Here is a 27,293-nt window from a genome sequence, read left to right on the forward strand (position 1 = left end):
TCTTATAAAAACATATCCCTGGGGCTTTCCTGACAAAACCTTGTATCCTCAAGACTGGATGTTGGCAGTCCATCCCCAACCTCTTCTGTCAGGTAGAATTTCTTACCCTTGATCCTCCTCTTTGTTGTTGTTCAGACAGTCTGTGGGTTGAAACGTGAATTCCTCCTTTTCAAGACAGAAAACAAAGTAGCAAAACTCTGATGTTTTCCAGTGTGTTCTCACTACTCCTCCACAAGAACAAGTTTTTCACAGTTGGCTGCAGACAGAGGGCCCCTAGATTCAAAAATACCTACAGAAGCAATGAAACACTGGTAATTTAAGCCTGATTCTGCAGTCTGGATATTCACAGCCTGATCCGGGCTAATAGGTGTAGTCCTGGAGACTGATGGTATGACCTGTTTGAATATGGTTCAGTTAGTTTCATGCAGAACAAATCCAGCCCTTTGCAATGGATCTGTCTGGATTGTCTCCCCAAAACACTCGTAGTCTGCTGTATCCTCCCCCCATCTGCAGCACCCATTACAAAATAAAAAAGAAAGGGCTTTTCCCAAAGTTTAGTGTGGGGAAATAGATTTAATGAGTGAGGCTGAGCACAATTAGTTCTTAGCTTTCCCACCTGCAACTAATAATGAAAACCAGAGCAGGATACGTGTAGGAATGCCTCTCCAGTGTTTTGGTGTGTTGATGTCCCTGTTCTCCTGACTGATGTGGCAGGAGTTCTGCTTAGAGCTGGTACATCTTTTATTGATGGCATTGTGTGTCCGAGATTGCTGCTGGGAGGCTGAAAAACAGGTAAAGAAACACTTAGCAATGGGAGAAATTAAATATAAAAGCAGAGAGAGTGGTGCAGTGGGTTGTTCCTTGGAAGTTGCTGCTTGACATAGTAATCAAATAACATGAAGTTTTATTGCCAGCTCTTGGGTGCATCTCTTCTGGGGTCATATTGCAGAGCCCACTAGATGCGGCCAGAAGAGAACTGAAATGTTTATTGTCTACGAAGCATAACTTGAAGCAGACTTGCACATAATAGTTGTGTGGGCATACGGTGTTTGGGATGCTGTCATCTTAAAATCTAGTCTGTTAATGTGAGAGGTGGAACTTTTAACCTTCATGATGAGGTAAATCACCTACTTCTTGCATTTACATTTCAGCATTAGGTTGGGATCTTTTTGTATCTGGAGCCTTTGTGTGTTTGTTTGCCTAACGTATTTGGTAATTTTTGCAATCAGATGCTACGTGTATATTACAGGGTGCCTGCCCCTTCTCTTGCAAAAGCACAGCCTGTGTGGTTTTAATGCGGTGCCATCAGGTGGCACTCCAGGTTCACTTTGCATTTTCTTTCCCTTAGCTGCTGTCTCCAGAGGGCACCGGCAGTGAACAAAAGAAGCACGTTCTGCTTTTACCCCATTTCAGGGAAAAAATGCGATTAGTAAATAAAAAATAGATAACTATTTCAATTTCAAGCCACCACACCAAGTTACAAGCAGTAACTAGCAAAGTCACCACAGTGTTTCTTCACTCTGAGACTGTAATGATGTGCTAGCATACTGTAATGTTAAACTAGGAGTGTACAAAACAGGGCATGGCTGTCTTGTGAGAGGCACCCTCTGGCTGCCTTGTAGTTCAGCAGCTTTTTGAGGAGGTTTTTATAACAAAAACTTCGTGGTGTTAATCAGCATTGTTTGCTCTTGTTGTAATTTGTGTGGTGACAACATGCAGTCCCAATGGCTATTCTGGTAGAAATGGCATTCTCTGCTACTTTCATGTGTTAGATGCAAAAATATCAGGGCTTATCTAGATTAAATCCTTTTATTTCTCTCCTCAGGAGAGAAAATCTGTGTCAGTGTTAAATTAAAACTTTTGTAGAAGATGTGCTGTTTTAAAGGAATTCTGACTGCAGCTCTGCTTCAGGTGTGTACACTAGAAATGAGTGCACAGATGTGGGGAAAGCAGAAGGGCTGTGTGAGGATCACACACCAGGTAAAGGCTGACACAACAAATCCCAGAAGTCAGAGTTTTAATATCTTCTAAATGAAGTAGAGAGGCCACAGCAGGTTGTTAAGGAGTTCTTCTGTTTTTGAGGAAGCAGGACCTTTCTGCAACAACAGCAGGTTTGGCAGCAGGAAGGGCCTTGCAGATGTTGCTCTTGGCCATGGAGATGGTGGTGCAGGGTGGCTGTGTCACACTGCAGTAGAAAGGGCTCAAACTGAACCTGCTGACCCCTTCTTTCTCAGAGATCTGTGTGCACTGCATCCCTGGTTCAGACCTCTGTGTGGCCTGGCTTTATCTGAAATAATAGTTCACTTTCAAGAGTGAGGCATTTCAACAAAGCCTTGCTTCTTCAGTTCCCTCTCCTGTTCCTCCCTCTCTATTCAGAGCCGGTGACAGCAGAGATGTTTCCACGACAACAATACATTCTGTTGCCTCAGGTGACAAACTATAACTTCAATAAGTAATCACTGAGAATAGCTTCAAACAATTAATTAGGTAATGGAAATGTTATTCTAATAGGGCTTGGATGCTCTGAAAGTCTGCTTGAACAGATGGAATTCTGATCAAGAATCTGCGTGGAATCAAAGCTCTAACTGCCAGCCCAAGGTCAGGGTGGGTATCACTGGCTGAATAATCTAATAATAATCCAAATTCAAATACTCAGTAAAAATCCAGATTATTTCTTGGTACTGTGCAGAGCAATTTCAGTTCATTCTGTTGCTAAATACTTTTCAAAGCACATACTGGCAATAAATATTCAAGGAATTGGCAAACTTTTTCACAGTCACCACATCCACTTACTTCTGCCCAAGCAGTGCTTGTATGCCTGCACTGGCATGAGAGACTGATGATGATCCCAGCAAACGGTTTTGCAATAAATGGATTTTTCAGTCTTCTCTTTACAGAAGATGCTTTCCTGGAGTTGTAAATGGATGATTCATAAATCTCTCCTAATGCAGCTTCTAGTAACAGTTCAACTGGTCTTTAATCGTTGTTTCAAAACTAGGTCTCCATGGGAATCTTTCAATCCTATATCCTGAAGTTTCTTTAGCCCGGGGCAGCCCATCTGTCTTGCAGCTTAGAGCACAAATAAATACACTGAGTCCATGCATGCACTGTGCCTTATATCACAGTTCTCATCCAGCACTGGTCCTCTTTGGGACTGGTAGCTGTTCTGGCAGAATTTCTTTTTTGCTTTAACTTTGCCTTATTACATTAAGTTTCTCCAGCATAGTGCATCCATGAGGCAAGTATAGGAAAGATGAGAGTTGCCACCTTTCTCAGCCCCGTGGAAGGCTGTGAATGCCTGCCCTGCAATGTCTGATGTTCTCTGACTTGATTCCAGGGCTGGCTATGGAGTACAGCTATGTACAAGACCTACTTTTCTGTGTGAAGTAACTACAGTTTGTAGAGGAGGGAAACTGAGAACTGAGCGAAAGGTCTCCAGGCTGCACAAAGCAGGGAGAAGATGAACTGCATCATCTCATGAAGGTCAATCTGTGCCTGTTTCACTCTGGCTTTTTATTGTGGGAGATCTCTATTCTCTCTTGAAAAGCAGGAAATCTTGCTTTGGCTCCTATGAGACCAGCTAATGAAACCTCAGGGTTTCTCTGCAAAAAAAGTCCTTCCCATGCTTCCCTTCCTGTAGAAGATCCAGTGCTGTAGGCATGGGCTGTGCCACCGCCCAGTCTGTCCGTGCTGGGGAGGGTCATTTCTTCCCTCCTGATGCAACTGTGATGGCCCTGTGGGCTGTGCATGTTTGTGGTGGATCTTTTAATTGAAAACTTAAGCAGTTAAACTGCTTTCTTAATGCCCTGGTGGTTGCTAAGATACAAACTCTCAGATTCTGTAAATCTTCCACTTGAAATACGCTGCACTGGCAAATGGGTTGTTCCTCTGTGACAGCTGAGGAGATGGGGAGATGATGGCACTCACCAGCACACTGACCATAACTGCTCCTGCTGCCTCCAGGTGGGACCTGGTGTGCTTTTAGTGGCTTCTGGCCATGCTGTGTGATCCAAGTCTATAGGGGAATGTGAAATGCCATAGTAGAGAGCAGGCATGGAGGCAGCCTGGGGGCACTTAGTGGACGTGACAGCATAGTGATTGTTTCTGTCCCCCAACTTCCATAGCATCAAGCTGCTGTTGCCCTTCTTGAGCAAGAGCCAACTCTGCCCTTTTATGACAGACAGATTTTGGGAGAGTCTGAGTTTGAGGCTGTCTGGGTAGGGCAAGCTTTCCCTGGGGATAAGCTGTGCACAGACCTTTCTTGCAGCCCCACAAAGGGATGAGGAAGATACCAGCTTCAAGGGTAGCACTGGGTTGCTGGAGGTTCATTAGCAGTATTGCAACAACTGCCCCAAACAGCCGTTTTTTAGAAGCCTGTCCAAGCCTTATTCATTCAAAAAATGTGTGGAGGAAGGTAGCATAACATAGTCTGCTCTAAAGTAAGTCTTTAGCTGTTAAGGCTGCAGAGGGTATTTTAATACTGTTGACACAGCGCAATTGATGCAGCAGCATCTATCTGGGTTTGCAGAAGCCTGGATCAATAGCTGTGAGAAATGGAGACTGCAGCTGCTCCTCTCACACTGTGTTACAGAGATGTCAGAGGGTGATAGTGGGTCAGATAGGCGATAGTGGAAATGGCACTGTTCTCCTCCCCACCTCTTACACAACACAGCTTGAGATGCACATGGATTTACTGTGAGCGTTGTCTCCTGCATCAGACAACTCACAGTGCCAGCATTGCCAGTGGAAGAATTTGGTCCTGTAATTAAAGTTAGAATCTGCTTGGGGAATCTCTTGGGTCAGCATGCCCACGGTACCAGTGTTAGTTTTCAGACAAAGAGTGCAGAAAAATATTGGACATTCTTTAATGGTCACTACTATGGATGTTATTCTTTTGAGCACCATATGGAACATATCTAGTCACTGTGATAATTAAAATAATTGTTTAATGGAATTGTTGGTTTAAATATCTTGTCCTACGCACTGACTGTCTTTGCTTAGCAAACAGCAAGACAAGTAGTTATCTGTACCTTGCTGGGGTGAGCTGTGTTTGAGGAAGCTTTTATAGTTGCAGGAACACAAGAGTTTGCTCTATCAGGTGCTTCATGAGCAATGCCTGGCATCTCAGTCTTAACTTATGAGCTCAATCAAGGAGTTGTGTTCACTTTCATGTGAGTAAAAGTTTGATTCTAGTCCAATTTCAGAGAGAATTAAAACAAGAAAATCACTGCTATTAAAAGCTCTCACTCCCAAAGCAACACTTTCCAGGATGCACGTCAAATTGCCATGCACCTTGACCATCCATGCTGTTTCATGGCTTCACAAAACCAAAGAACCATACCCTGTTCCAATGTTCCAAGCTTCTTAAAAAATTAGGCCCAATTCTTTATCTCTTTATCCCCTCCAATAATCCTGTTGCCTTTTGAGGTTCTACCACATGGGAAAGATGAGTGAATTTATGTTCTAATTTTAGACTTAATGCAACTTACTGAAAAGGCAGCAAATGGAAAAGGGTTACCATTGGGAGTGGGAGCAAATTGATGGCAATAATGTTACTGAAAACAATCCTTATACTTGCTCTCTTGTCAATGATTACTTGTCACAACCTTAGAAGAGTTCAAAGGACACAACTCTACCTGAAAGCAGGGTGATCTGCTGGCTGCAAATGGGGATACCAAGCAGCTCGTATCAGCATTCCTCCCATCCCCATTCCACAAAGGGTTAAATTGCTGTATGCTGCTACTAAATAGGCTTTTGTGAATATTTCACGAGCAGACAAGTTGGCCATCTGGATCCTGCTTGTGCTAGGCATTTGGGGATAAAAAGGGAAACTGGAAAGGTAAATAGTGAACTGCTTGATGTATTGGTTTTCAGCTGAGATTTCTCTCTTCAGTACCAAGTCATGTTTGCCCACCTAAATGAGGGGGATTGACTGGGTCTTCCCACGATGGGAAGGGGGGAGGCTGGAATTAGAGTGTAAGCTTTGGGAGAGCTGTGCAAGCATTACCCTGCCTCATCTAACAGCAGAGGCAAATGCATCTTGGTCTGCATCCAGTACAGGAGCTGACTCAGTCTCTTGGGGTGTAACAAGTGTGTGCTGAGGTCCCAAGGCATCCCAAGCCACTCGCTCTGTATGGAACATGCAGGCAGGGCTGGCTGGTTGAGATTCAGAAGAAAAGCCCAAAGTCAGGGTCAAGCCTTGTGGTGGCATGGAAATTTGGGCAGCAGTTGGGACTGGGAAGTGAAACCATAAGTAAGCCTTTACTTTGCGTGCCAAACCAGCTTTTTTGGGTTAGCTTGGTTGTTAGGGTTTCATTGCCCCTAGGGCACAGGTTAGAAGGAAAGGTGATGAAGAGGAGGGAGGCTGCTCCTCTGCTGACAGCCCTCTGGCTGCTGCTTCCTAGGAGGACACCTGGGATACCTGTGCACCGCAGCAGCCAGTCCTCATGGTCAGTGAAAATGGGACATGCCCAACCTGGCCATTGGATATCCATGCGGCTGCCATTTCACTCTGTGATTACGTGTGTTCCCTCTCATTGTGCATCTCTTATTCCACCTGTAGGAGACTGGGATTCACATCTCTTAAGGGCAGAACATGCCATAACTTGGGCTACAGTCCAAGGTGGGAAGTGAAAGTGCGTCTCCAGCTGCACTGTCTGTGCATGCACTGCTCATCATGCTGAGCCAGTAAGTCACTCCCTACATTTGCTCCCCCATTTGCCCCAACACACTTCAGTCACTTGCTTTGATCCCCGTGACTTTCCCTGCTTTGTAAAAGGAGCCTAACAAGTCTCTCACACCTAGCTTAAAAATAAGCTGTGCCTTGAAGTCATCTACTTGTGCCTTTTTTTGGTTGTATTTTATTGAAAAAGCTGGTATTAACATATTTATATTTTTATTCAACAACAGTTAGCTAATTTGTGCAACACAAAGAATGCAGCCATGAACAACAGCTTTCAAAACAATCAGATTTACCAACTTTACCATCATTTACTCTACACCACTGAAAGCTCAAACTAAAAAGAGAAAGAAAGTTGGAAACGTTCACAATGACGATGTTAACTTTCCATACATTCAAGAAGACCAGGAAACAACTGTAGTAGCAAAGTCAAAGATGTGAATGAATACTGGTCTTTAAGAGATTTCTGTTTACTTCCTCTGTAATCACTTTGTGTTATTTTGGTTGGGTGTTTCATTAGTTTTATAAAGCTCCAAAGATATATTTATTTCTTTAATTTTAACACGATCTTTTTGGTACCCAGAGCTATAACAGAGTAAGGTACTTCAAATTAAAAAGGAAAGAAAAAAGAAAGAAAAAGAATTGTATTAAGAGCTGCTTTATAATAAGTTATCTATAGTCTCTTACTTGAGCATGGTGAAGGCTAAATATATGTTTCACAGAACTTCTACCTGTAAATGCCAATATGAGCTCAGAGCAATTTTTTTTGAGCTGCGAAGGTTAATGAGGCCAGAAGTCAAAGAAATTGAATGGCGCCCTTGAAGCAGCAGTTTGGCATTAGCAACTTTTCTATACAACTTACCACATCCTTAAACCTCTTTACAAGGAAAAAAAGCGGTTTTGTTAAATCTCGTTATGAATAAATATGTACACATACTGTCCATGCCTGCTAGAGCATACAGTATTTTATAAACAAACATTCCTCATTCCCTTTAAATTAACCTACGTGTTTCACACCGGATGTGTTCAGTATGGCTGGAAACCGATGCGCGTGCGTTTGTGCTTCTACACACAAAGTATACAGCACTGATGTAGAAAACTTCAGACAGGTTTGGCGTGTTGTGTTAAGATGTCTTATAAAAGAGCCACAGGCTTGGCTTTTTCAGGTCTTTAAAGCAGCTTTTCACCCATTCTTTCATCCAAAACAAAATAGGAAAGCATGCAGATCCCTTTATCAGTCTGTTCTCCACTTACCAAAGACATCAGTGCATAATGGCTTAAAGAAGTGGTTTTTTTGTTTGTTTGTTTTCTGAGGAGTTTTAATATGGGCACATTAATGCCAACATCTCAGTTGTGCTCTCGTGTTTGTGATTTGCGAAGAAATCCTTTGGGATATCTGTTTTTCTTCCAGAGCTGTTAGGGAGGCAGACAGAACTTTCTTGTGCATGAAGAAGACTTCCTAGCACTACACTGTTCCCATGGACTTCCAAAACGGAGCACACAATTCCACGTACTTTCATTTGCCACTTACATCCTATTCATTTAAAAGCAAAGACAGATCTGTAAGAGCTATAGATCTCACAGTGATGTGTTTATGTGGAAGAAGTTTTGATTTGGACTTTGAGTTTTCCTCTTTCTCCAGGAATACCCACATCACCCAGCAGTGGGCTGACACCTCCCAGTTCACTCAGCAGTGCCACCTTTCACAGTACTACTCTTCTTATAGCTACAGCTATTATGGCATTTTCTGTATTCCCCATATGTCAGGACAAGAATAACCATTCTGCACTGAGCAAATGTGGGATTTCCTGAAGTGTCCAGTAGAGCTGTGACTTTGCTTCCACTGAAGTCCGGATTTACCTCCAAGGCCAGCACTGTTAGCCAAGGCTTCCAGAACTCCCCACCCCCAGGCAACAGTGTAGGTTTATGGATTAACTCTGCTAGGCCGTGTTTGAGCAGCCAGTCCCCATGCAGTGGTAATGCCAAGTTAGGGGTAAAGCTGCTAAATATTAAACAGAGCAAAGAGATTGAGGGAGAATGAACTTCCTAAAACAAGTTGGCTGAGTAACTCCAGCAGCCTGCTGCTTATTCACTCAGGAAGTCGAAGCACAAAGTTAGTAATGTGAATAAATAATGCAAGAGTGTAAAGAAGGGAATGGGACAGGTGACACAGGGCAGCTTCTCACCAGCAAGAATTTGGGAGGCCTTTTCAATGTGCCACGTGGTCCAAAGGGATGCGGCTATCATTCGTTCACGCACAAACAGGCTCAGCTTAGTTGAAAGACAGAAAAATGTTACCGAAAAAAAATAATAATCAGAAGATTAAAGCAGAAGCTCTAACAGTGTGGTAACTGTGGGCTGCAGAAGCAGGCAGTGCACCAGAACGACGTGGTCCTGTGAACCACTGAGACCCTCAAAGCACTGACAGGAGCTGAGGAGTCCCAGACCTCCTCAGAACACTCCCCAGCTGTGTAAGTGCCCCTGTTGGATTAAAGGAACCGACACAGACCACGGGGCTGGATTTGCAGTCGTGCCTTTTACTCATACAGTTGCAGTGATGAGAATAGTTGGCTTGCCACCAGTAATGATACAGGCTGAGGGATGAAAGGATGCAACCTACAAATCCCACCACAGAAGCCCTAATTTTTGTGAAGATCACATCCTTTTACAACTCTCAAGAGGCTGGTTTGTAGATACAGAGGGATATTGATAAACCTAGTGCATTTCTGAGTTCACTTTATCCTGAAATATGTAGAGATTGTTTGTCGCTGCTATAGCAATGATGTTCTCAGTTGGGTGCCACGCTGTGTGCAAGATCTTCTTAGTAAAGTCCAAACTGTCGACACTGATGTCATCTTTCCTCCGTTTGCCACCAACGCAGACTCTCCGGGGCTTGAGAATAGCACGGGGTTTGCTGCTCTCCCGGGATGCCTCCAAGGTAACATCCCGCTTGGTGTTTCGGTCAAACATTCGAAAGAAGTTGTTATATGCTCCTGTCATGATGACACTGGGGAGAGAAAGAGGGTGGAGGGGAGAAAACAAAGATATAATTACAGAGCAGTGTGTCTGCTAACAAGAATTCCTCAGGACAGCTGAGCAGTAACGTTTGGATGTCTTCTGGTTTCAGCTGGGAAAGAATAAAACCATGGATTTTTCCCCCCAAAGTGAAGTTTTCTCCCTACCAATGTCTCCTCTTTCCTTCTGAAAGTATTCAGTGAAATGTACAGTTTCCCCAGCACGCTGGCCATTCACACAAACCATCACAAGTCAGGATCCCAACACCATGAGACTGACTTCACAAGACAATGATGTGACGTGTCAGTGTGCTCTGTGCTACAGCCAGACCTTTTCTGAGATTACCATGGATCCAGAGACAATCTTTTAAAAAGAAACAGAGTTTGCAAAGTACATTTCTTTTCAAAACGAAACCTTTTTCTTTCTGAAGCTATAGATCTGTTGGCAAGTCTAGGCACTTCTAAAATTAATACATATGCTACTTCTTTAAACTGAACATATAGATAAATAGGGTTCCTTTGTCTCTTGTATAGAAAGGTTGAGGGAAAATTCAAGCCAGGATCTATCTCTGCATCTTGGAGAAAGGAACAAGAACCTTACTTCACTCTGCATAAATCCCCCATTAATCAGCCTGAAGTAATGGTTTCTTCATTCCCCCATTCCCCAAGGGGAGATATTTTGTCAGCAGCTTTAAGGAATTCGGAATTTCATCCTTGGCCCTCCGGTGACTGGATTCTTATACTCACAGACTTTAAAACCTTACTTGAGAGCTCATCTCCTGCAAAGCTTTTCACTATCCACATCTGGGGCCACACTCCGCTCACCTTTTCTGTCTCAGCCCCAAACACAGTGACTTTCAGCACTTCCATTCCAGATGGGGAACCCCACCTCAAACCACCAGGCAGGTCTCCATGGGAGGAGCTGCACATTGAGTTCAAAGACAGATGTGGGCAGTCAGTCAGTATCTGCCTGTTCAGTACAGCCAAACCAAGCATATTTCACGCACTCTGCATTTAACAAACTAATCTCCACCACGGGTGACAGCCGCATTGCTTTCACATTTTGCTGTCTCCTGCCTGGGGGGATCTGCTCAGCCAAGCCAGGAGAGCTGCACACCCAGCAGTGGCACAATGCAAAGTGTGAGCTGTGCTCTCTGCCCCGCACACCGGCTCATCAGATCTGGTGCCCCTGCATTCAGGAGCTGTCTGTCCTACGCTGCATGCACAGCCCGCAGCCAGCCTCACCTTCATCTCACCTGGAGCCTTTAGGAGCTACTGCAATACAAGTGAGTAATGCAGCTCCATCCTGCTCCGCTGTCTGCTGATGGCATGCAGCCTGCGTCCTGCTGACAGGCTGCTTCTGCCCTGTGCCAGACACCAGAGACATTCGCCCATGGGCAGTAGCAGCTACAGCAGGGCTGTCTGCAGACACACACCCCATACCTGCCCCACCTGGCACTGTGCTGCTTATTGAGCTGCACCTGAGCAATCTCATGGGCTAAACAGAAAAACAGGCAGCCTGACAGCTTGATAAAACGTATCCCAGAAGCTGCAGAAAGCCTATTGATCAAGATTAGTGCCCATTTCAGAAACTGAATAAACAGCAGTAAATCTAATGTTTCACTCCTTCCAAATCACCGTGGCTCATCATTACGGCTCCTGTTACAATGGTTATTCACAAAGTCAAAAAGTGGAGGTGATTTCCTATGCCAGCACTACTATGCACTGTGATGCTGACAGCCCAGCCGAGCACTGGGGGGGGTCTGAGTTGGGGCTGCAGGGTCCCAAGTGCCTGCAGAGCTGCAAGGGGGAATGGTGCTCCTGGGCATGCAGCCCTTGCACCAGATGCAACCCATCAGGGGAGTGGTGCTCATGCAGGCAATGGACCAATGCACCAACAGCACAGATAAGTGCTTGTCAAAAATCTTTTTTTAGGTTTTGCTTGCAGTAAAGCTGCTTTTACAGTCCATTTGCGTTTTAATTTCTTCAGCTCATATATTTTTTAAAGTCTGTTTCCTCTGGTTGGATTCATCACAGGGCTTTTTTTAACATATGTAGATGACTTCTTTTCATGCTGGCCCTGTTTTTCTGTATTTTAATGGCTCGGTAAAAAATAGCATTATGGAAATGAGAAAGTGTCCATTCTTGTTCAAGGTCACAAACCCAGATGGATTATAACCTTACCTGCTGCTTAAAATAACAATAAAAGAGAGTGAGAACTCAGTGCAACCCTGCAATTCATTCTTGTTCGGGAAACTGTAATGTACAATGACGGAACGTATGCCATAAGGAGGATTTATATATGTATATCTGCATATACAGAAATAGCAGCTGAATATAGGTAGTGCCTGCCCTGTATCTCTGCCTACTTGCTCTGTACAGTGGTGTAACCATGAGCTCCTGGCCCACACCCTTCCCAGTGAGGCCGGTCCAAGAAACCAGAGGTCCCCACCCAGAAGTCCCCCACCCCAACCCACAGAAGCCTGAGGCAGCACCCGAATGAGCTCTGGCTGAGAACCTCTGAACCTCTAATTTCACTCAGAGGTACAGTCAGAGGGACCACCTCAGCTGTGCAAGGACATTCAGGGCTCACAACACAGCAGTGGACCCTAGGGAGCATGCAGGAGCAAAGGTGCTTTTAAAAAAAGTATGAGTTAATAATTAAATATACACATATATATACATGTATATATATAGAGAGAGGATTTTTTAAAGGCTCTAACCCTATGGGGACTGAGCCTTCCTCTCTGCCCGCTGCTCCAAGAATTGCAGAATCATTAAGGTTGGAAAAGACCACTGAGATCATCCATTCCAACCATCAACCCACCACCCCATGCCTGCTAATCACATCCCTCAGTGCCACATCTCCATGGCTCTTGAACACCTCCAGGCATGGTGACCCCACCACCTCCCTTGGCAGTTGTGCCAGTGCCTTACCACTCTTCCTGAGAAGAAATGTTTCCTAATATCCAACCTGAACCTCCCCTGGGAATGGCAACTTGGAGCCATTCCCCCTCATCCTGGTACAAGAGTTTCTCACAACTATTCAAGTGCTTTACGCAGCAACACAAGACCTCAGTAATTCCCCCAGCCCACGCTGACAGTGCAGCACTTTTCCTCATTAATGATGCAATCAGAGGTGCCTCACTGCTAAATTTACATCTCTGAGTGCAAAGTGTTTAACCATTATTTACATTTACAAGCAGAACAAATGTATTCTTACAGGAGGAAGGAAAAATCCATTGCAGTCCAACATCAACGTATTTCCTGTTCTGCCAACCCCAGGGGTATCCAACTGGCCCTCAGCATTTATACTGAACTGCAGTGAGTTTTGGTTTCACACTGTTATTCAGACACTGAGCTTTCCTCACTCAGTCAGTCATTGAGAACTGGCGTACTTTTGTCTTTCTCAAATCTCTGTTACTCCCCTACTTTATTCACATTTCTTTACTGCAAGCCAAGCCCTTTAATGTCCTCCATGTAGCAGCCCTTCCCAGCACACAGACAGTTTTAATCACAACAACTTGATTCAGCTGCCTTGATCCTGAAGCTCTGGGATTATCAGCTAGAATTAGGGCTTGCTTAAAAACCCAATCATGCATTGTTCTGTTTAGGTTTTAAAACCTGCTTTGGGCCAATTCTGGCTCAGATCAGTCTTCTGAGCTGTATAACAATCTTTTCTTCACATACAGATCTCTATTATTCAGAAAAGTCCAGTTCATGTCAGAACTTCCCCCCTTCACTGCCAGTCAAGAGCCTACAGGATGAGGCAAGGCAAGGTTTGGGCAGGCTTCAACAGCCAGCACATGGCAGGCTGAAGGATGATGGAAAAATGAAACCAGCCCTGCCTGCCTGCCCTTTAATGCTCTGAGGGGGAGAGTTACCTACCACTGGATCCAAGCCTCAGAGCAGCACCACCACAGCTGCCTCCACATGCTGTCCTGAGTCTCTGCAGAGCTGCCTCTCCAGGCATCCAACATGGAAGGGGCCATTTCCTTCACCTGAAGCTATCTCCCCATTTATGCTGAGCCCCCACACCTGCAAGATTTCAATACCATCTAATCTACCCTGCTATCTTCTGGGACTAACACGCAAGGCCCTACATCCTCTTGTGACAATCCGGAGAATCGCAGAACGGCTTAGGTTGGAAGGGACCTTAAAGACCAGCTGTTCAAACCCTGCTCGCAGGGTTAAGACTGGAAATAAGAAGAGGAACTCCCAGCCCTCCCAAGCTACCACGAGTCATGCTGAGCCCTGATGTCCCCCAGCACTCTGGAACAGAGCTCAGTGCCAGCAGGAACAGGCGGTTAGCGGCCCGTGCCCCAGGACCTGCCAATTCCACCTGACAGAGCAAAGGCTGACGGCTATACCCCGGCATGACTGACACTTCAGTAGGGAGGGGCTGGCTGCACAGTCGTGTGTGGTTTCATTCATCTGCACAGCACTAATGGTGATGGCATTCAGAAGCCTCCCTGGAAGGGTTCCCATACGCCATTCATTGCAGTCTTAAAAACAGAACAGTCACTCAGGTATTCATTTGCTACCATGTAGTATACACTACATTATTTTTTCTTTTACTTACTGCTTCAGTATATCACAAACAAACAAAAGACCTGTAAGTACTAATTTTTGAGGTATAATTGAAAAAAAGAATGGGTAAGTAGCAGGGTCCTGGGGGTTGCTACTGAAAGCCTTGACTTTGGAGTTGAATGGAAGAATCAAATGCAAGTGGCATACAAAGCAGAGCTCACATACTCTCCACAGTCACATAATGATGTATGAACAATAAAGATGGCATGATTTTAGTGTAATATACTCAACCACACATAATATGTGCTCATCTGGCTGAATTACTGTAAGACCTCTGCCTGACTCTCTCCCTGACCACTGTTTCTGCCCAAGTGCCTGCTGATTAATGTGCCCTTCAGCAAATGAGATAGGCTCTGTCTGATCAGATTAGTTCCTGTTCATTGGAGAAACTGAGCATCAATCACGTTCTAATCAGAGCTCGTGAACATTGATTTTTTTTGTAAGCAGCTTCACCATCAGGTTCTATCATTGCCTACACTAACTCCTTAATAATGACAAAATTAATAAAAAGTATTTTATCCCAAGTAACAATCATGCTTTCATTTTTAAATGAACAACCTTTTCACTTTAACTTGTCACTGTAAACTCTGCAAAGGATAGAAGTAACATGTTTAGAACTGCAATTATTACTGCTATGAATATGATTGAATGCCATAAACATTATATTACAGCATCTCTTAGGAGTACCACTTTTAGTAACGTTTAACAAAAGGGCTTTGTTGAAAGACATACACCAAAAGGATCAAAGTAAGTGACTTAACTATTCAAATGAACTGCTCTCTAATAGCTGCTGGTACCCAAATGTAATGTAAATTATGATCCACCAAAGCCAAAATAATCTTGTAGTGTGTAGCAAAATGATAAAATGTTTGTTGTGCACAGAAGCAAGAAGCTCAGAAGAATGAATATGAATTTCATCACCTCAAAAGATGAACATCAGCACTGGTATATTTGACTCTTAAAAAGAAACAACTAAACTAGAGCGGACCCTTATCTTTTGTCAAACGTTGCCAGCGACTCTACAGAATGCTTCCTTACTCTCGAGAGCAGCATATTGTGCTTAGTGACAGATCTGGTAATTGTGCAAGGCTAACAACCCCCTGATGTTTGGGCAGTACAACAAATTAAGCCCTCACAGTGCAAGGCTCCCACTTAATAATTACTTACTGCGCTGATCTTTCGGATCTGTCAGGTAGGAGCTAAAATATTACACTCATTTTACATCCTGCTATTAAATAAAACTTGTGTTATTAGCAGGCAGCCATTCAGACAGTGGTCTCGCTTCATCAGTGTGGATGGCAGCGTTTCATGTGATGAAGGGAGAAGGACTCTGGGCCACGTGGCTGCCCATCCTGCATAACATACTGGTAACTCCCACTGAGGATAGGCAAAATGGTCTGAAAGGACCTGAAATGGCCTGACTGTTTGTTCAGGTTTGAGAATATCTGCATTATTTGATTTGTCCCTGTTCATTGCAGGGCAGTTGGACTAAATGACCTTGAAAGGTCCCTTTCAACTCAAATGATTCTGTGTTTCTGTTCTATGATTGTGTGGTTCTTCCGTATCAGATTTAGACAGCGATCGGCACCACTGAAAGGCTTTCACTTTGGTATTTCCAGTCGAACCAAACTACCAAGCAGGACCAAGCAGCACTCAGAATCTCTGGAGTCAACCCATCCACTCATGCACGATGCTGGGAGGTCAGAGAAGCTCCAAAACCTGGCTCTTCCCCTCATATTTTTGTGTATTGCTCCCACTTTCTGACCACACTGAAAACAACAGCTGGTATCCAAGGTGCAATGATAATCTAGGAAGCATGTCGCCCAGGGTGGTCCACCTACAGCTTTTTAATGGCCTGCAGTTTGTATCATGAAGTATACTCAACACTGAGTTAATCCTTGTGAGCAAATATTACTGAGGCATGCATCCCTGCTCCCTGTGACAAGAGATGGACTGCTTTCCCCAAAGGTGAGGCTAAGTGAGCTGAAGGCACAGTTCCAAGCTCTCTGAGCATGCTAAACTGACCAGCAGCACTTGCCTTTTGGCTTCCAGCTGTGCTGAACCAAGGAGTCACTGTGTGCCATGCAAACCTGGCTCATGCCCCCTCTCTTATGCATTCTACAGTCTGCTAATCCCTTCCATGGTGTCCATGAATTCCATGAATGTCCCCATGAGTTGTTTCCAATTGGTAAAATGGAACTTCGTGCTTGCTTTCAGCTAAAATCCTCACCTTACTTTGTACTCCTGGATTCACTCATTTTTATCATCCCAGTCCTCTAGGCTGCTTAGTTCTTATAATGCAATATCCCCACTGCCCAAAGTACCACCACTATCTGCGAGCAATAGGGCACTGCTGAATTGCACCCTCCCTCTCTCTCCTTCTCATTTGTGCCAGTATCTCTTGTGAAAAGATTTAACAAGATGCTGTGATCAAGATACAAACAGGAACCACTCCTTGCATTCATAAAACCGGGCAGTGTAGGTTGCAGAAGAATCAGTGTGAAGGTGGCAGCAGTTTGCAGAGAATCAGTGGGTCTGTCTCTGCTTTTTCTCTCTTCCCATCTCCAGTAAATGAACTGGATTTTGGAAAGAGCTCATGTAAATGCAGGATCACACATAAGCTTCCTCAGTACGCTGGGAGGTTGTGTGCATCACTTGCATTCTTTTCAATTCTTGCACCTACAGTTTAGGCAAAAATGGATTGAATTTGTTTTCCCCTAAGGCATGAGCCAAGATTAAAAATGTATGTATGCAAAATGTCCAAGGATGCTGGAGACAAAGCTACACCAATAACCATGTACCTTTTATCAGCCTGAGTGCAAGCATGCAGAGATAGAAATTTATATGGAAAATAACCATACATAATACCTTACTTTTTGAGTGGTCCATCTCGTGGAGGGTGCTCTTTTGCTAAATCAAGACAATGGTGGACATAAGGATTGATTACCTGTCTGATCCATTCCATGCACATTCAAACTTGTCAAAGATGCAGTCATTTTCATAGAGGGAACACAACTTGCTCCTAAGGTAATCGTGGACCTGTTTTGTAGAAAACAACAGCTCTTATTCATGAAACACAACCAACTCCAAAGCCAGTCCCCCACTCCCTGCTTTATCTCCCACAGTCACTTGCAAATTATGCTGCGCAGATTGGTAACTCTGCAGAAGATATTGTGTTTAAAGAAGCTATCCATGCCTTCCCACAACCCAATTAACCAGGTGCTGCAGAATTATTGCTGCAGGAAGGCATGAAGCATACCTTCCTCAGCAGGCTGCAAACCACCCCTCCACAACACACTTGTTTCTTGCTTGGGTGATTTTCTCAATGCCAGCCTAATTCCCAAAGATGTTTCACCACCTGATGCCCTAGATGTGCTAATTAACGTGCACGAAATCTAATTTAAATTGTAACAAATATGTCACATTCCAAGATAAGTGGATTATCGCTTCTTGTGGCAGAAAGAACCTGGCTCCATTAAAAGAACCTGTCGCATGTAGTAATACATATATTTGGGTAAGGTATCTCAGAAGCAAAATACAGCACAAGGCTGCAGTTCCATAGGCTGCAAATTAGAACACTAATTTAGCCCAAGGACATTTACTATTTGGCTGAGACTTAAAAACAACACTGTACATTCTCACATAAATACTTGAAAAGTGAGATTAACCAAGAGAAGACCTTTCCTCTGGGTTGAATAAGAGTTCTCATAAAGGGACAGATCTCATACACACTGCTTCAACCCTTTGCTGAATTTGATTAGTTTTCCTTCTGGATGATTGGTTTCCTTTTGCATGGAAATAATGAGCTAGAGAATCCCTGCCTAGGTGAATTTATGGATGCACTCTCATTCCTGGTGTTTTCCTCTAGCAGTTGCAGAAACTGTAAAACAAAGCTGTGTGGAGGGCCTCTAGGGACACACAGCAACCCCACAGCACTGCTGAGCTCTGGCACAAGGGCACTGGCTTTGTGGGTGCCTCCATACAGACTGCTCTGTTCATGGCCATCTGAATAAGGGTCTGCTGACTGAGATTCTTCCTGCACGCCCCCAGCACCCTCCTCTGCCCTGAAGAGCATTTACCTCACAGGTCGGAATATTTGGAACTGATGCAATTTATTGCACCCTTTGTAATTAAATCCTTTCATTTTCTCTTAACTTAGAGCCTTTTTGTGCTACCATTATCACTTACAGAACTGGAGTTCTTTCCATTATCAAGTTTGTGAGCTCCCAGTATGTGGAAGAAACACAAAGGTTAGGGCAGGTAAAGAAAGCAGATCATATTTGCCTGCTGACTGCCATTTCTAGGCCTCCCTAGTTCCCACTTCCAGCAGCCATCTGTGGTGACCACTGTAACACACACACCCTTTGCAACGCGTGTCCGACTCCGCAGCTCAGAGCTGTGCCTTTCATCAGCTCTGCCAAGAAGCATTTTGCATATCCTCTCTTGGTCGTCTTGCTGATTTCCTCAAGGTCTCAGCCCCTTTTTCTTGGCTGACTGCCAACTGGCCTGGGACAGCAGCTTGTTCTTCCTGCCGGCCCTTTGGTCACCACATTTGACCACATTCAGACCCTCAGAGACTAGGAAAATCTAACAGAAAACATTAACTTTCACCTTGCTTTCATGTTCATCTGCCACAACAGACTGGGGGTAAAATCAGATTTGCTTTGTCTGTACATACTGTTCTTACCACATCCCAATCCCAATCAAATTCATTACTAACCCCAGGCATTCTCCCTTCCTTCACTGTGCTGTTTTAGGTCAGACCTTCATGGAATTATCAAGTCATTTTCTGCTACGGAATTACACAGTGATACGACTACGTGGGGAGCTATTTCACTGGGACTGACTATTCACAATCAAGAATTGTGCTTAAGTGACACATTAGTCCAAATCCCTATACAATAAACCCTGCCAAAAGCGGATCAAGCTATTATCAGCTGTGAACATTTTCACCTCTGGTAGCTGCTGGTATGGTTCTGCTGGAATCGTTCACCTGGGCAGCAGGAAAAGAGCATCCTTTCAGGCAGGGATGCCTTGCAATGTTCAAGCAGTGGCAACTCTATTGTATTGCTCTCTGTGCTGTACAGGGCACCATAATCTGACTATTTTTTTTTTTTTCTTCTATGTGAAGCATAAACAGAAGAAAATCATGTTTGAATCACTGTCAGCAGATAAAGTGTTTCTGCAACAGCTGCTCGATGCAATAGCAGTCTTTTGGCCACAGCACTGATAACAACTCTGCAGCTAAAAAAAGATCAGAGGTTGCTGAGAGCGGTTGGACTGTGTGAGCCCTACACAGCCCTGTGCTATGGGTTTCCTAAGGCCTCTGAGCTGTGGATTCTCCTCATTCGGTTACAGCACTTGACAGTGCATCTGCATGCTCTTTAGAAAGCACTGAAAAAGAAAGGCAATCTCTGGATTAAAGTAAACCAGAACACAGTTCTGATTTCAGATGTTTGTTGTTCTTTGTTCTGATTGTAATACCTAATACTGGGAAATTTACATTATAATCAATTTCCACATCTCAGCATGGAGAAATGTAACTTTTTAATTGGCCCCACTGTTGGGTGTCAGACTGATTTAAAGGTGGCCAGCTTGCTTCATAGCTAGCAACAGCAGGAAATAAAAGCAGATGTCAAAGCCAAGATGAACAGGTTGGCTTGACCAGCTATTCCTCTCCAGGGAGAAGGTTGCCTACTCCATTAGCATGAATATAAAATAATATATTATCTAAGTTCCTAAAATCTGAGACACGTATCTTTTCTATAAAACACTGTCTCACTCTTACCCTCCCCACTCAATTTTTACAGCATATCAACATTTCAAACACATTTAGCATTGCAAATGCTGCCATTTTCAGAGCAAAACCAATTCTGTCATTTTAAAGATACACAGGCTCAGAGTTCCCAATGCTAACAGGGGATACAGCACAGGGTATCCATTGAAATGCAATGGGTGCACAGGAAAACATTGCCCAATTTATCTACTGTACACTTTCTAATAAACACCTCCAATATTACTATGGTTGTTTTGACAAGACTTACCACCAAATTCTCCTTATATATTATTTTAAATATAATCTTCATAGTTGTTACTTTGAACTGCTGTGCCCCACTTGCCACTGGACATGAAGTTCCACAGTACTGCAGGACCATCTCTATGCATAAGCCAGATGAACGACATTTTCCCTTCTTTTCACACTCTTCTGTAGGTAGCTTAACAGCTTTTTCTCACTGCGTGTTTGTTACAGGCATTTTCTGTGTCCCAGACACATTTTCCCTTTTGAAGGCAGAGTCACAAAATGAAAGCTCAGACCTCCACTGCCAACTAGAACAGATGTCAGAGCACAAATGCAGCGCTGGCTGCAGCCACTGGCATTTTGTCTGGATAATATCACAACGAACTCAGGCAACCAGATGTGTCTGTCTGGCATTCACAAAGTGCTGTGTCAGTGGTAATGTTAGGATTTAACAACGATCTCTTTTAGAACTAGGCACAAGGGAGAAATGTATAGTGAAGTTTTGAAAAAAAAAAGTTCTGAAATGATAAAGGTGTAAACTCTCAGCAGTCCCAGAGGGAGCAGAATGCTAATCAATTCACAACATCCTTTCCTCACTTTCTTTCAAATGTTAATAGTAGAATACATCAACTGAAAATGGATGCCAAAGTGAAGAGATGATTTCCCTTGTTGGAAGCATTGTTTCTCATTCAAGAGCCCATTCCATGCTGTTATCTTGATTCCCTAGGAGTTGCACATCTTTCTTTACTACTGCTGAAACTGTCCTTTTGCAACTGCAAGGATTCCAGTATCAGGACTTTAATCACACTGGTTAACAACTCTTAACTTGCAGCTCCTCAAACCAAGCAGGAAAAGCTTAAGAAAACCTCCAGTTTTTTAATAGAGAGATGTTTTTCTATCATTGCATTTCAGTGAGAAGGAGGTCAGTAGGAGACACATACCTGGTACGTTTCTACAGGCTTTGTTTCCATGTTCAGATCCCAAACCTTGACAGTGAGGTAATCTCTTGTTAGCATGTATCTACCGCTGTGACTGAATTTGACATCTGACACTGAGGAGATAATTTCTGAAAAAAACGATCTATTACTGGGGTCTTCTGGTTCTTCATAAACTGTTTAAAGAAAAAGAAGCAAGGGAGAGATCAGAATTCTGTAGAAGAAATGCAATCTGTGCTGTGTATTTCTTGTAAACAAGGTAATCCAGTACACAGATGCACACAAAATAGAATTAATTCTATGCCCGGTACCTTTATCCTTTCTCTTTTATCTTTATATGAAGATTATCTTATCTTCACATAAAAATACAAACAGTAAGCTTCAAATTTACACTAATTAACCTTATCGCTATGGTCCCAAAGCATCTCTTTGGGAAACTACATAAAATATACCATGTCGTTGACTACATCTACAGAACAGCAAGGCTGTTCATCCATGGGCATCCATCCTGGGGTTCCCACATCCTGTTTTCTTACACATAACAAAAAATGCAGTTGTTCCTGTCACACAGCAGGTGTACAAGGACCTTGGCACCCCTGTCTGGCTGTCTACAATAATGATATTGATGACTCATGTGGAATTGCCATTATTGAAACAACTCTTTTTTGTGAACCTCACCTCATTTGTTACAAGCCCATTATAATAACCAAGATCTCTTTATCCTTCACCAAAAATCCCTCACTAATTTCCAGCCATGCCAGGGCTCGGAACTGCTGGTGCTAGTGTCAGGTCCTATAGCTGGACTCAAATGGTTAAAGAGAGCATAAAGGCATAACTCAACTCCTACAGAAGCCCTGAGCCATTTTGCGGCCTTTCTACAGAACTCTGTAGCCCTGTGATTCAAATGACCTCACGTGGTGAAGTTCAGTAGGGAGTCAGAATTTCAGTCTTTCAGTTATCAGTAAAATCCTAGAATTACCAAAGTTGGAAAAGACCTCTAGGATCATCCAACCCTCCAACCGTTCACCTATCACCAATATTTCTTGCTAACCATGAAACCATGTCCTTCACTACAATCAGTATGGTTCTGGCACCTATGTCTAGAATATTTTTTGAAAACTGGCAATTTGGTGAGCCTGACTTCCAAGTTACAAAAGCAGGTGAAGAAAAGCCATTTCATAGAATCATAGCATCCTTAAGGTTGGAAAAGATCTCCAAGTTCATCAAATCCAACCATCAACCCATCACCACCATGCCCTCTAAGATGAGATGTGCTGAAAGTAGAACAACTTTTTGTTGCCAGTCAAGACAGACTTTTTTGTGCAGTCCACTGGAATGTTTTTTTTCTCAGTTCATTAATCTATGGCTATGATTCAGCCTGTTGAAAGCAACAGGGTTACACTTTCCATCAGGTGAAATAATGTTCAGCGGAAAGCTAAGGGTGAGTATGTGGGCGAAGGATGAGGGGGTAATGCAAAAAAATGACGGGCAATTTTCTTTGGGGGTGTGCAACGGAATGCAGCCAGGCATGCACATGGGAATAAGGTCTATATTTGTACATGTACAACACTTCTAAATGGCTCTGAACTATTTCAAAAGAGGGGAAAAAACTTTTCAGACAGATTGTAAACGAGCAACTTTAAATAGCTCTTTAAAAATTTGCCTAGACATTCTGCAAAGTAGGTATTTTGTAATTATCCTGTCAGATTTTCAATAGAATTCTGACGAGCACGAACCAATTATCATTTCTCATACCTCTTGCCTTTAATCTGTCCAAACTATGTACTTGGCTGGCAAGAATTTCATCCTCCTAATTATGATGTGAAGTTGCTATTAAAACCAGAAAAGAAAAAGAAAACCTAACTGAACTACACCTTCATTTACAGCTTAGATGTGTTTTCTCAGTTCTATGTGTCTCATCCAACTGCCAGTGATTAGAAGAGAAGTAATATTTGTACCTGGATGCTCTGTGTTTTGTTAATTAATGAGATTAAGCCATTTCATCCCTTATCTGCACTGTTTATTGCTTTTCTAGCCTCACCACAGTAAGTATTAGAATGACTTAGATTAATTAAGCTGCACCAACTACTGCAGGCATGAAAGCCCAATACCACTGCAGAAAGAAAGGCAGCAATTCCATGAGCAGAATTTCTTTGCAGATATCTCCTATAGTCAGCATAACTAAACCAGGAGAATTGTTAAAGGAAATCAGAAGTAACTCTCAGTATTAGAGACGAAGTGCAGCAACTACAGCACGCCTAACAACCAGAACAGGGCACTGAGCGGCACTGGGAAATGAAGGAGAGATAGAGCACTTATGGCTCAGCTATCTGTGGTTTAGCATCAATGCAGGGGAACATGCACACTGCAAAAAGGCACAGTGTCAGTTCAGAGTGGCTAATAAGGCTAGGCAATTGGAGACAAAACAGCAGTGAAGGCCAAGTACCTGGTACGTTAGTTCAGGCAAGCATTGCAGATCTTGTTGGACTAGAATTTGGAATCTGAACTTTACTGACATTTGATTGCAAAGTCTACTACACTCCTCAATTGATTTCTTGATTAATTTCTAGGGCAGACACCATTCCTGCAATTGCAGTCCCTTTCTGCCACGCTTCCTGCTCCCAAGTTGAAAACCAGGGTAGCTTTGCACAGAAGTAATTCCACACTTTGGGCAGAAGTATGGGCTGGGAGAGAAATGCTTGCCAGTTTCCCTGACTCCTGAAGAAAGCCTGAGGCATAAAAATATGTTCTTTCTCAAAAGGAACTGCCATCTGCTGAAAAGCTCTCATCTCATTTAAAAAAATGATGATTGTTAGTGTGCCTTGGGTTTCTATGACCTAGTGCAGACTATCGATGGCTGTGAAAGGCACTGCCAAAGTGTGCACTTGCTGTGCAGAAATATATGCAGATATCTACAGTTTCATCACAGGAAAGTGATCAATCACACAGCATCACTGCACACATCACTGAAGAACAGCAAGTAGACTGTAACTAAGTGATATTTTAGGAGTCAACCAGCTATGAAACCCTAGCAATAGACAAAATATAACTTCAGCCTCAGAAAATGTAAAACCTCGTGTCCTCAGAAGAGGTTTTTCTCTTTCTTTTGTTGGTCCCATTTCCAAAGGCTCACAGTTTTGATGCAGTCACCAATACCACTGAAAATTACTGTTTTGTCTGCAGGCCTGAGCTTTAATCACCACAGGGTCTAAACTCTGGCATATGTTGTATGGTAATGTTGAGTCACAGCCTGAACCACTGATTGAGCACCTGGGGAAAGGACCGGGTCAGCCCTGGGAGCACAGGTGAAGGCAATTCAGCTGTGTGACCTGAAGGGCTGCAGCCTGGCTGCACCTCTCTTAGACCTCATTTAAGAGCTGACTGCCAGTGGAGAAGGATCTCTGGTTGAAGATCTCTCCCTTGTGGGGTCTTTCCTGTGAGCCTAGATCTTTGGAGACAGGTGAGTACCTTTACTTTTCCTTTGAAGCACCATTCTATCCATGCTAGTGTATGTATATTGCTTTTGCTGTTATACTCCTGTATCACCCTTCCACCACATGGCTGTAACATATATGAATTTTAAAAAATGATAATGCTAAAGATGGGTCATATGGTAGGTAACATCACAGTCCAAAATAGCACACACAATCCTGTATTCTTTCCCACATCATCACAAGGAATACAGGTGCTCCTTTATGTTATATTAATTATATTAAAGGCTAATGCCTCAGCAAAATTTTCAGAACTCCTCTCACATTCCTGTTCCTCTTGCCTTCGCTACTACCCAGATGAAACAGAAACACGAGCTCTTCACAGCACTGCTGCAAGAGAGATATTCCCAAATTCAAACGTGAATGTCTTTCAAAGCACAAAGAAGAAAAGATCTATTTAAAGAGAAAGCAATGACGGTATCTGAGATAATATGGGGCAAGGGATTAGAAAAGCTATCTGTTTGATATAATGAAAGTTTATCTGGAGGTACTCTTTATTTTCTACAGGAATTTATAAATGTATAAGGGGTTGATGACATAAAAGAAAAGATAACTATATTCAGTTAAACAAATCTTTCATTGCTTTTGAAGGGGAGAAATGTAGAGTATAAGCTTTGGCAAAATGCTGTTATCGTGGCCTGAGCACTTGATGATAACTGCAGGGGTTTACTGTGAACTATCAGTAAACAAAACAAAGAGAGAGAGAGCTGGAGAGGGGAAGGTTCTGATAATACTGTGTATACCTTGAGGCATGAAAACAGAATCTTGAAGATGTCTGTCACTACCAAAAACCAAAAGCAGAACTGTAGATAAAAACAACTTTTTGCTATTACAGAGCCAAACAGATTTAAAAAGAAAACCAAAGATGAATCATGTCTACGTGTATTTCAGAACACATGATTAGCTGAAAAGAAAACAAAAACACCTAAAGAAGATGATGATGCCTTAGCAGCTTCACAGAGTTGGTAAGAAATTTCATAGGACAAAAACTATAACCAGCCTTACAAAATAACTCTGTAACATAGCTGCAGGAGAACCTTTTTTCTATGTTCTATTTAAGGGCAAAAACTTACCAGAGCTGCTTCCTAGAGAATACTGTTAAGTTTGTATTCTGTCCTGAGAACATCTATTTCTACAAAAGAAGGATGAAAAAGTGAAACTGGACCACTGACTACTCACTGCTGCTCCTGTTCAAAAAAAAAATAAAAATAAAAAAAAATAAAAAAAAAAAAACACCAAAAACCTGCCATAGCTATTGAAATAAGTGTGTATATTTTCACACGTACAGTCAATGCCAAATCTTGTGAGTGCTGTTACTTAGGCTGAAGTACCTGGAAATCCTGCATCACAAGCTCCCAGCTCCCTGCCTCCTTGTTCCCTCTGAACAAGAAAGCGGGCAGAGGAGGTAGGATGCCGGCGTGGCTCGGTAAGGACCTGCTGGGCGTGCTGAGGGCGAAGAAAGGTGTGTAAAAGCTCTGGAAACAAGGGCGTGTCACCCGGGAAGAATACAGGGATGCCATCTGGACTTGCAGATGTGGGATCAGGAAAGCCAAGGTGCAGGCGGAGATGGTTGCCAAGCCACTCTCCATCATATTTGAAAAGTCGTGGCTGTCTGGTGTGGTCCCGGATGAGTGGAGGAAGGGTCACGTCTCTTCCATTTACAAGAAAGGGAGCAAGGAGGACCCCAGGAACTACAGGCTGGTGAGTCTCACCTCTGTGCCTGGGAAGACCCTGGAACAGATCATCCTGGATGACATGCTTGATCACATGAGGAAAGGGCGTGTGATCCGTGACAGCCAGCACGGCTTCACCAGAGGAAGGTCATGCTTGACCAATCTGGTGGCCTTTTATGATGGAGTGACGGCATCAGTGGACAAGGGAAAGGCGACCGATGTCATTTACCTGGACTTGAGCAAGGCCTTTGACATGGTCCCCCACCACACCCTTATCTCCAAACTGGAGGGATGTGGATTTGATGGGTGGACCACTTGATGGATAAGAAACTGGTTGAAAGGCCGCAGGCAGAGGGTGGTCATCAATGGCTCTATGTCCAGGTGGAGGCTGGTAACGAGCGGCGTCCCCCAGTGGTCTGTCTTGGGACCAGTCCTCTTTAACATCTTTATCAATGACATCAATGATGGAATCGAGTGCACCCTCAGCAAGTTTGCTGATGATGCTAAGTGGTGTGGTCAACACGGTTGAAGGAAGGGATGCCATTCAGAGGGACCTCGAGAGGCTAGAAAGGTGGGCCCGGGTGAACCTGATGAGGTTCAACATGGCAAAGTGCAGAGTTTTGCACTTGGGCAGGAAGAATCCCAGGCATCCATACGGACTGGAAGGAGTGGTCCCTGAGAGCAGCCCTGTGGAGAAGGACCTGGGGGTCTTGATGGATGAAAAACTTAACATGAGCCAGCAGTGTGCCCTTGCGGCTCGGAAGGCAAATGGTATCCTGGGCTCCATCAAAAGAGGGGTGGCCAGCAGGGACAGGGAGGTGATTGTTCCCCTCTACTCTGCTCTTGTGAGGCCCCATCTGAAATACTGCGTCCAAGTGTGGAGCCCCCAGTA

At 43.6% G+C, this 27,293-nt stretch overlaps 1 protein-coding gene and 1 long non-coding RNA gene across 13 annotated transcripts in view; one reads left to right on the forward strand and one right to left on the reverse strand.

Moving 5' to 3' along the window:
• Positions 1-6,878: 6,878 nt before the first annotated feature.
• Positions 6,879-27,293, reverse strand: part of PPP2R2C (protein phosphatase 2 regulatory subunit Bgamma) — a 173,557-nt gene continuing 153,142 nt past the window's right edge. For all 12 annotated transcript variants that reach the window (XM_031588356.2, XM_090139685.1, XM_090139681.1 and 9 more), the window contains 3 exons: positions 21,244-21,413; positions 17,231-17,322; positions 6,879-9,686 (listed from right to left, as the gene is read on the reverse strand). In XM_031588356.2, the coding sequence (XP_031444216.1) occupies positions 9,395-9,686; positions 17,231-17,322; positions 21,244-21,413 (554 nt within the window). In that variant the 3' untranslated portion in view covers positions 6,879-9,394. The remainder of the gene's footprint in view (positions 9,687-17,230; positions 17,323-21,243; positions 21,414-27,293) is intronic.
• Positions 24,578-25,907, forward strand: LOC116225785 (uncharacterized). The gene is made up of 3 exons (XR_004166157.2): positions 24,578-24,697; positions 25,564-25,693; positions 25,789-25,907. It is a non-coding gene; the product is annotated as an uncharacterized LOC116225785 (long non-coding RNA).

Source organism: Phasianus colchicus, chromosome 4 (assembly GCF_987193195.1).
Source record: "Phasianus colchicus chromosome 4, bPhaCol1.hap1.1, whole genome shotgun sequence".
NCBI lineage: Eukaryota > Metazoa > Chordata > Aves > Galliformes > Phasianidae > Phasianus > Phasianus colchicus.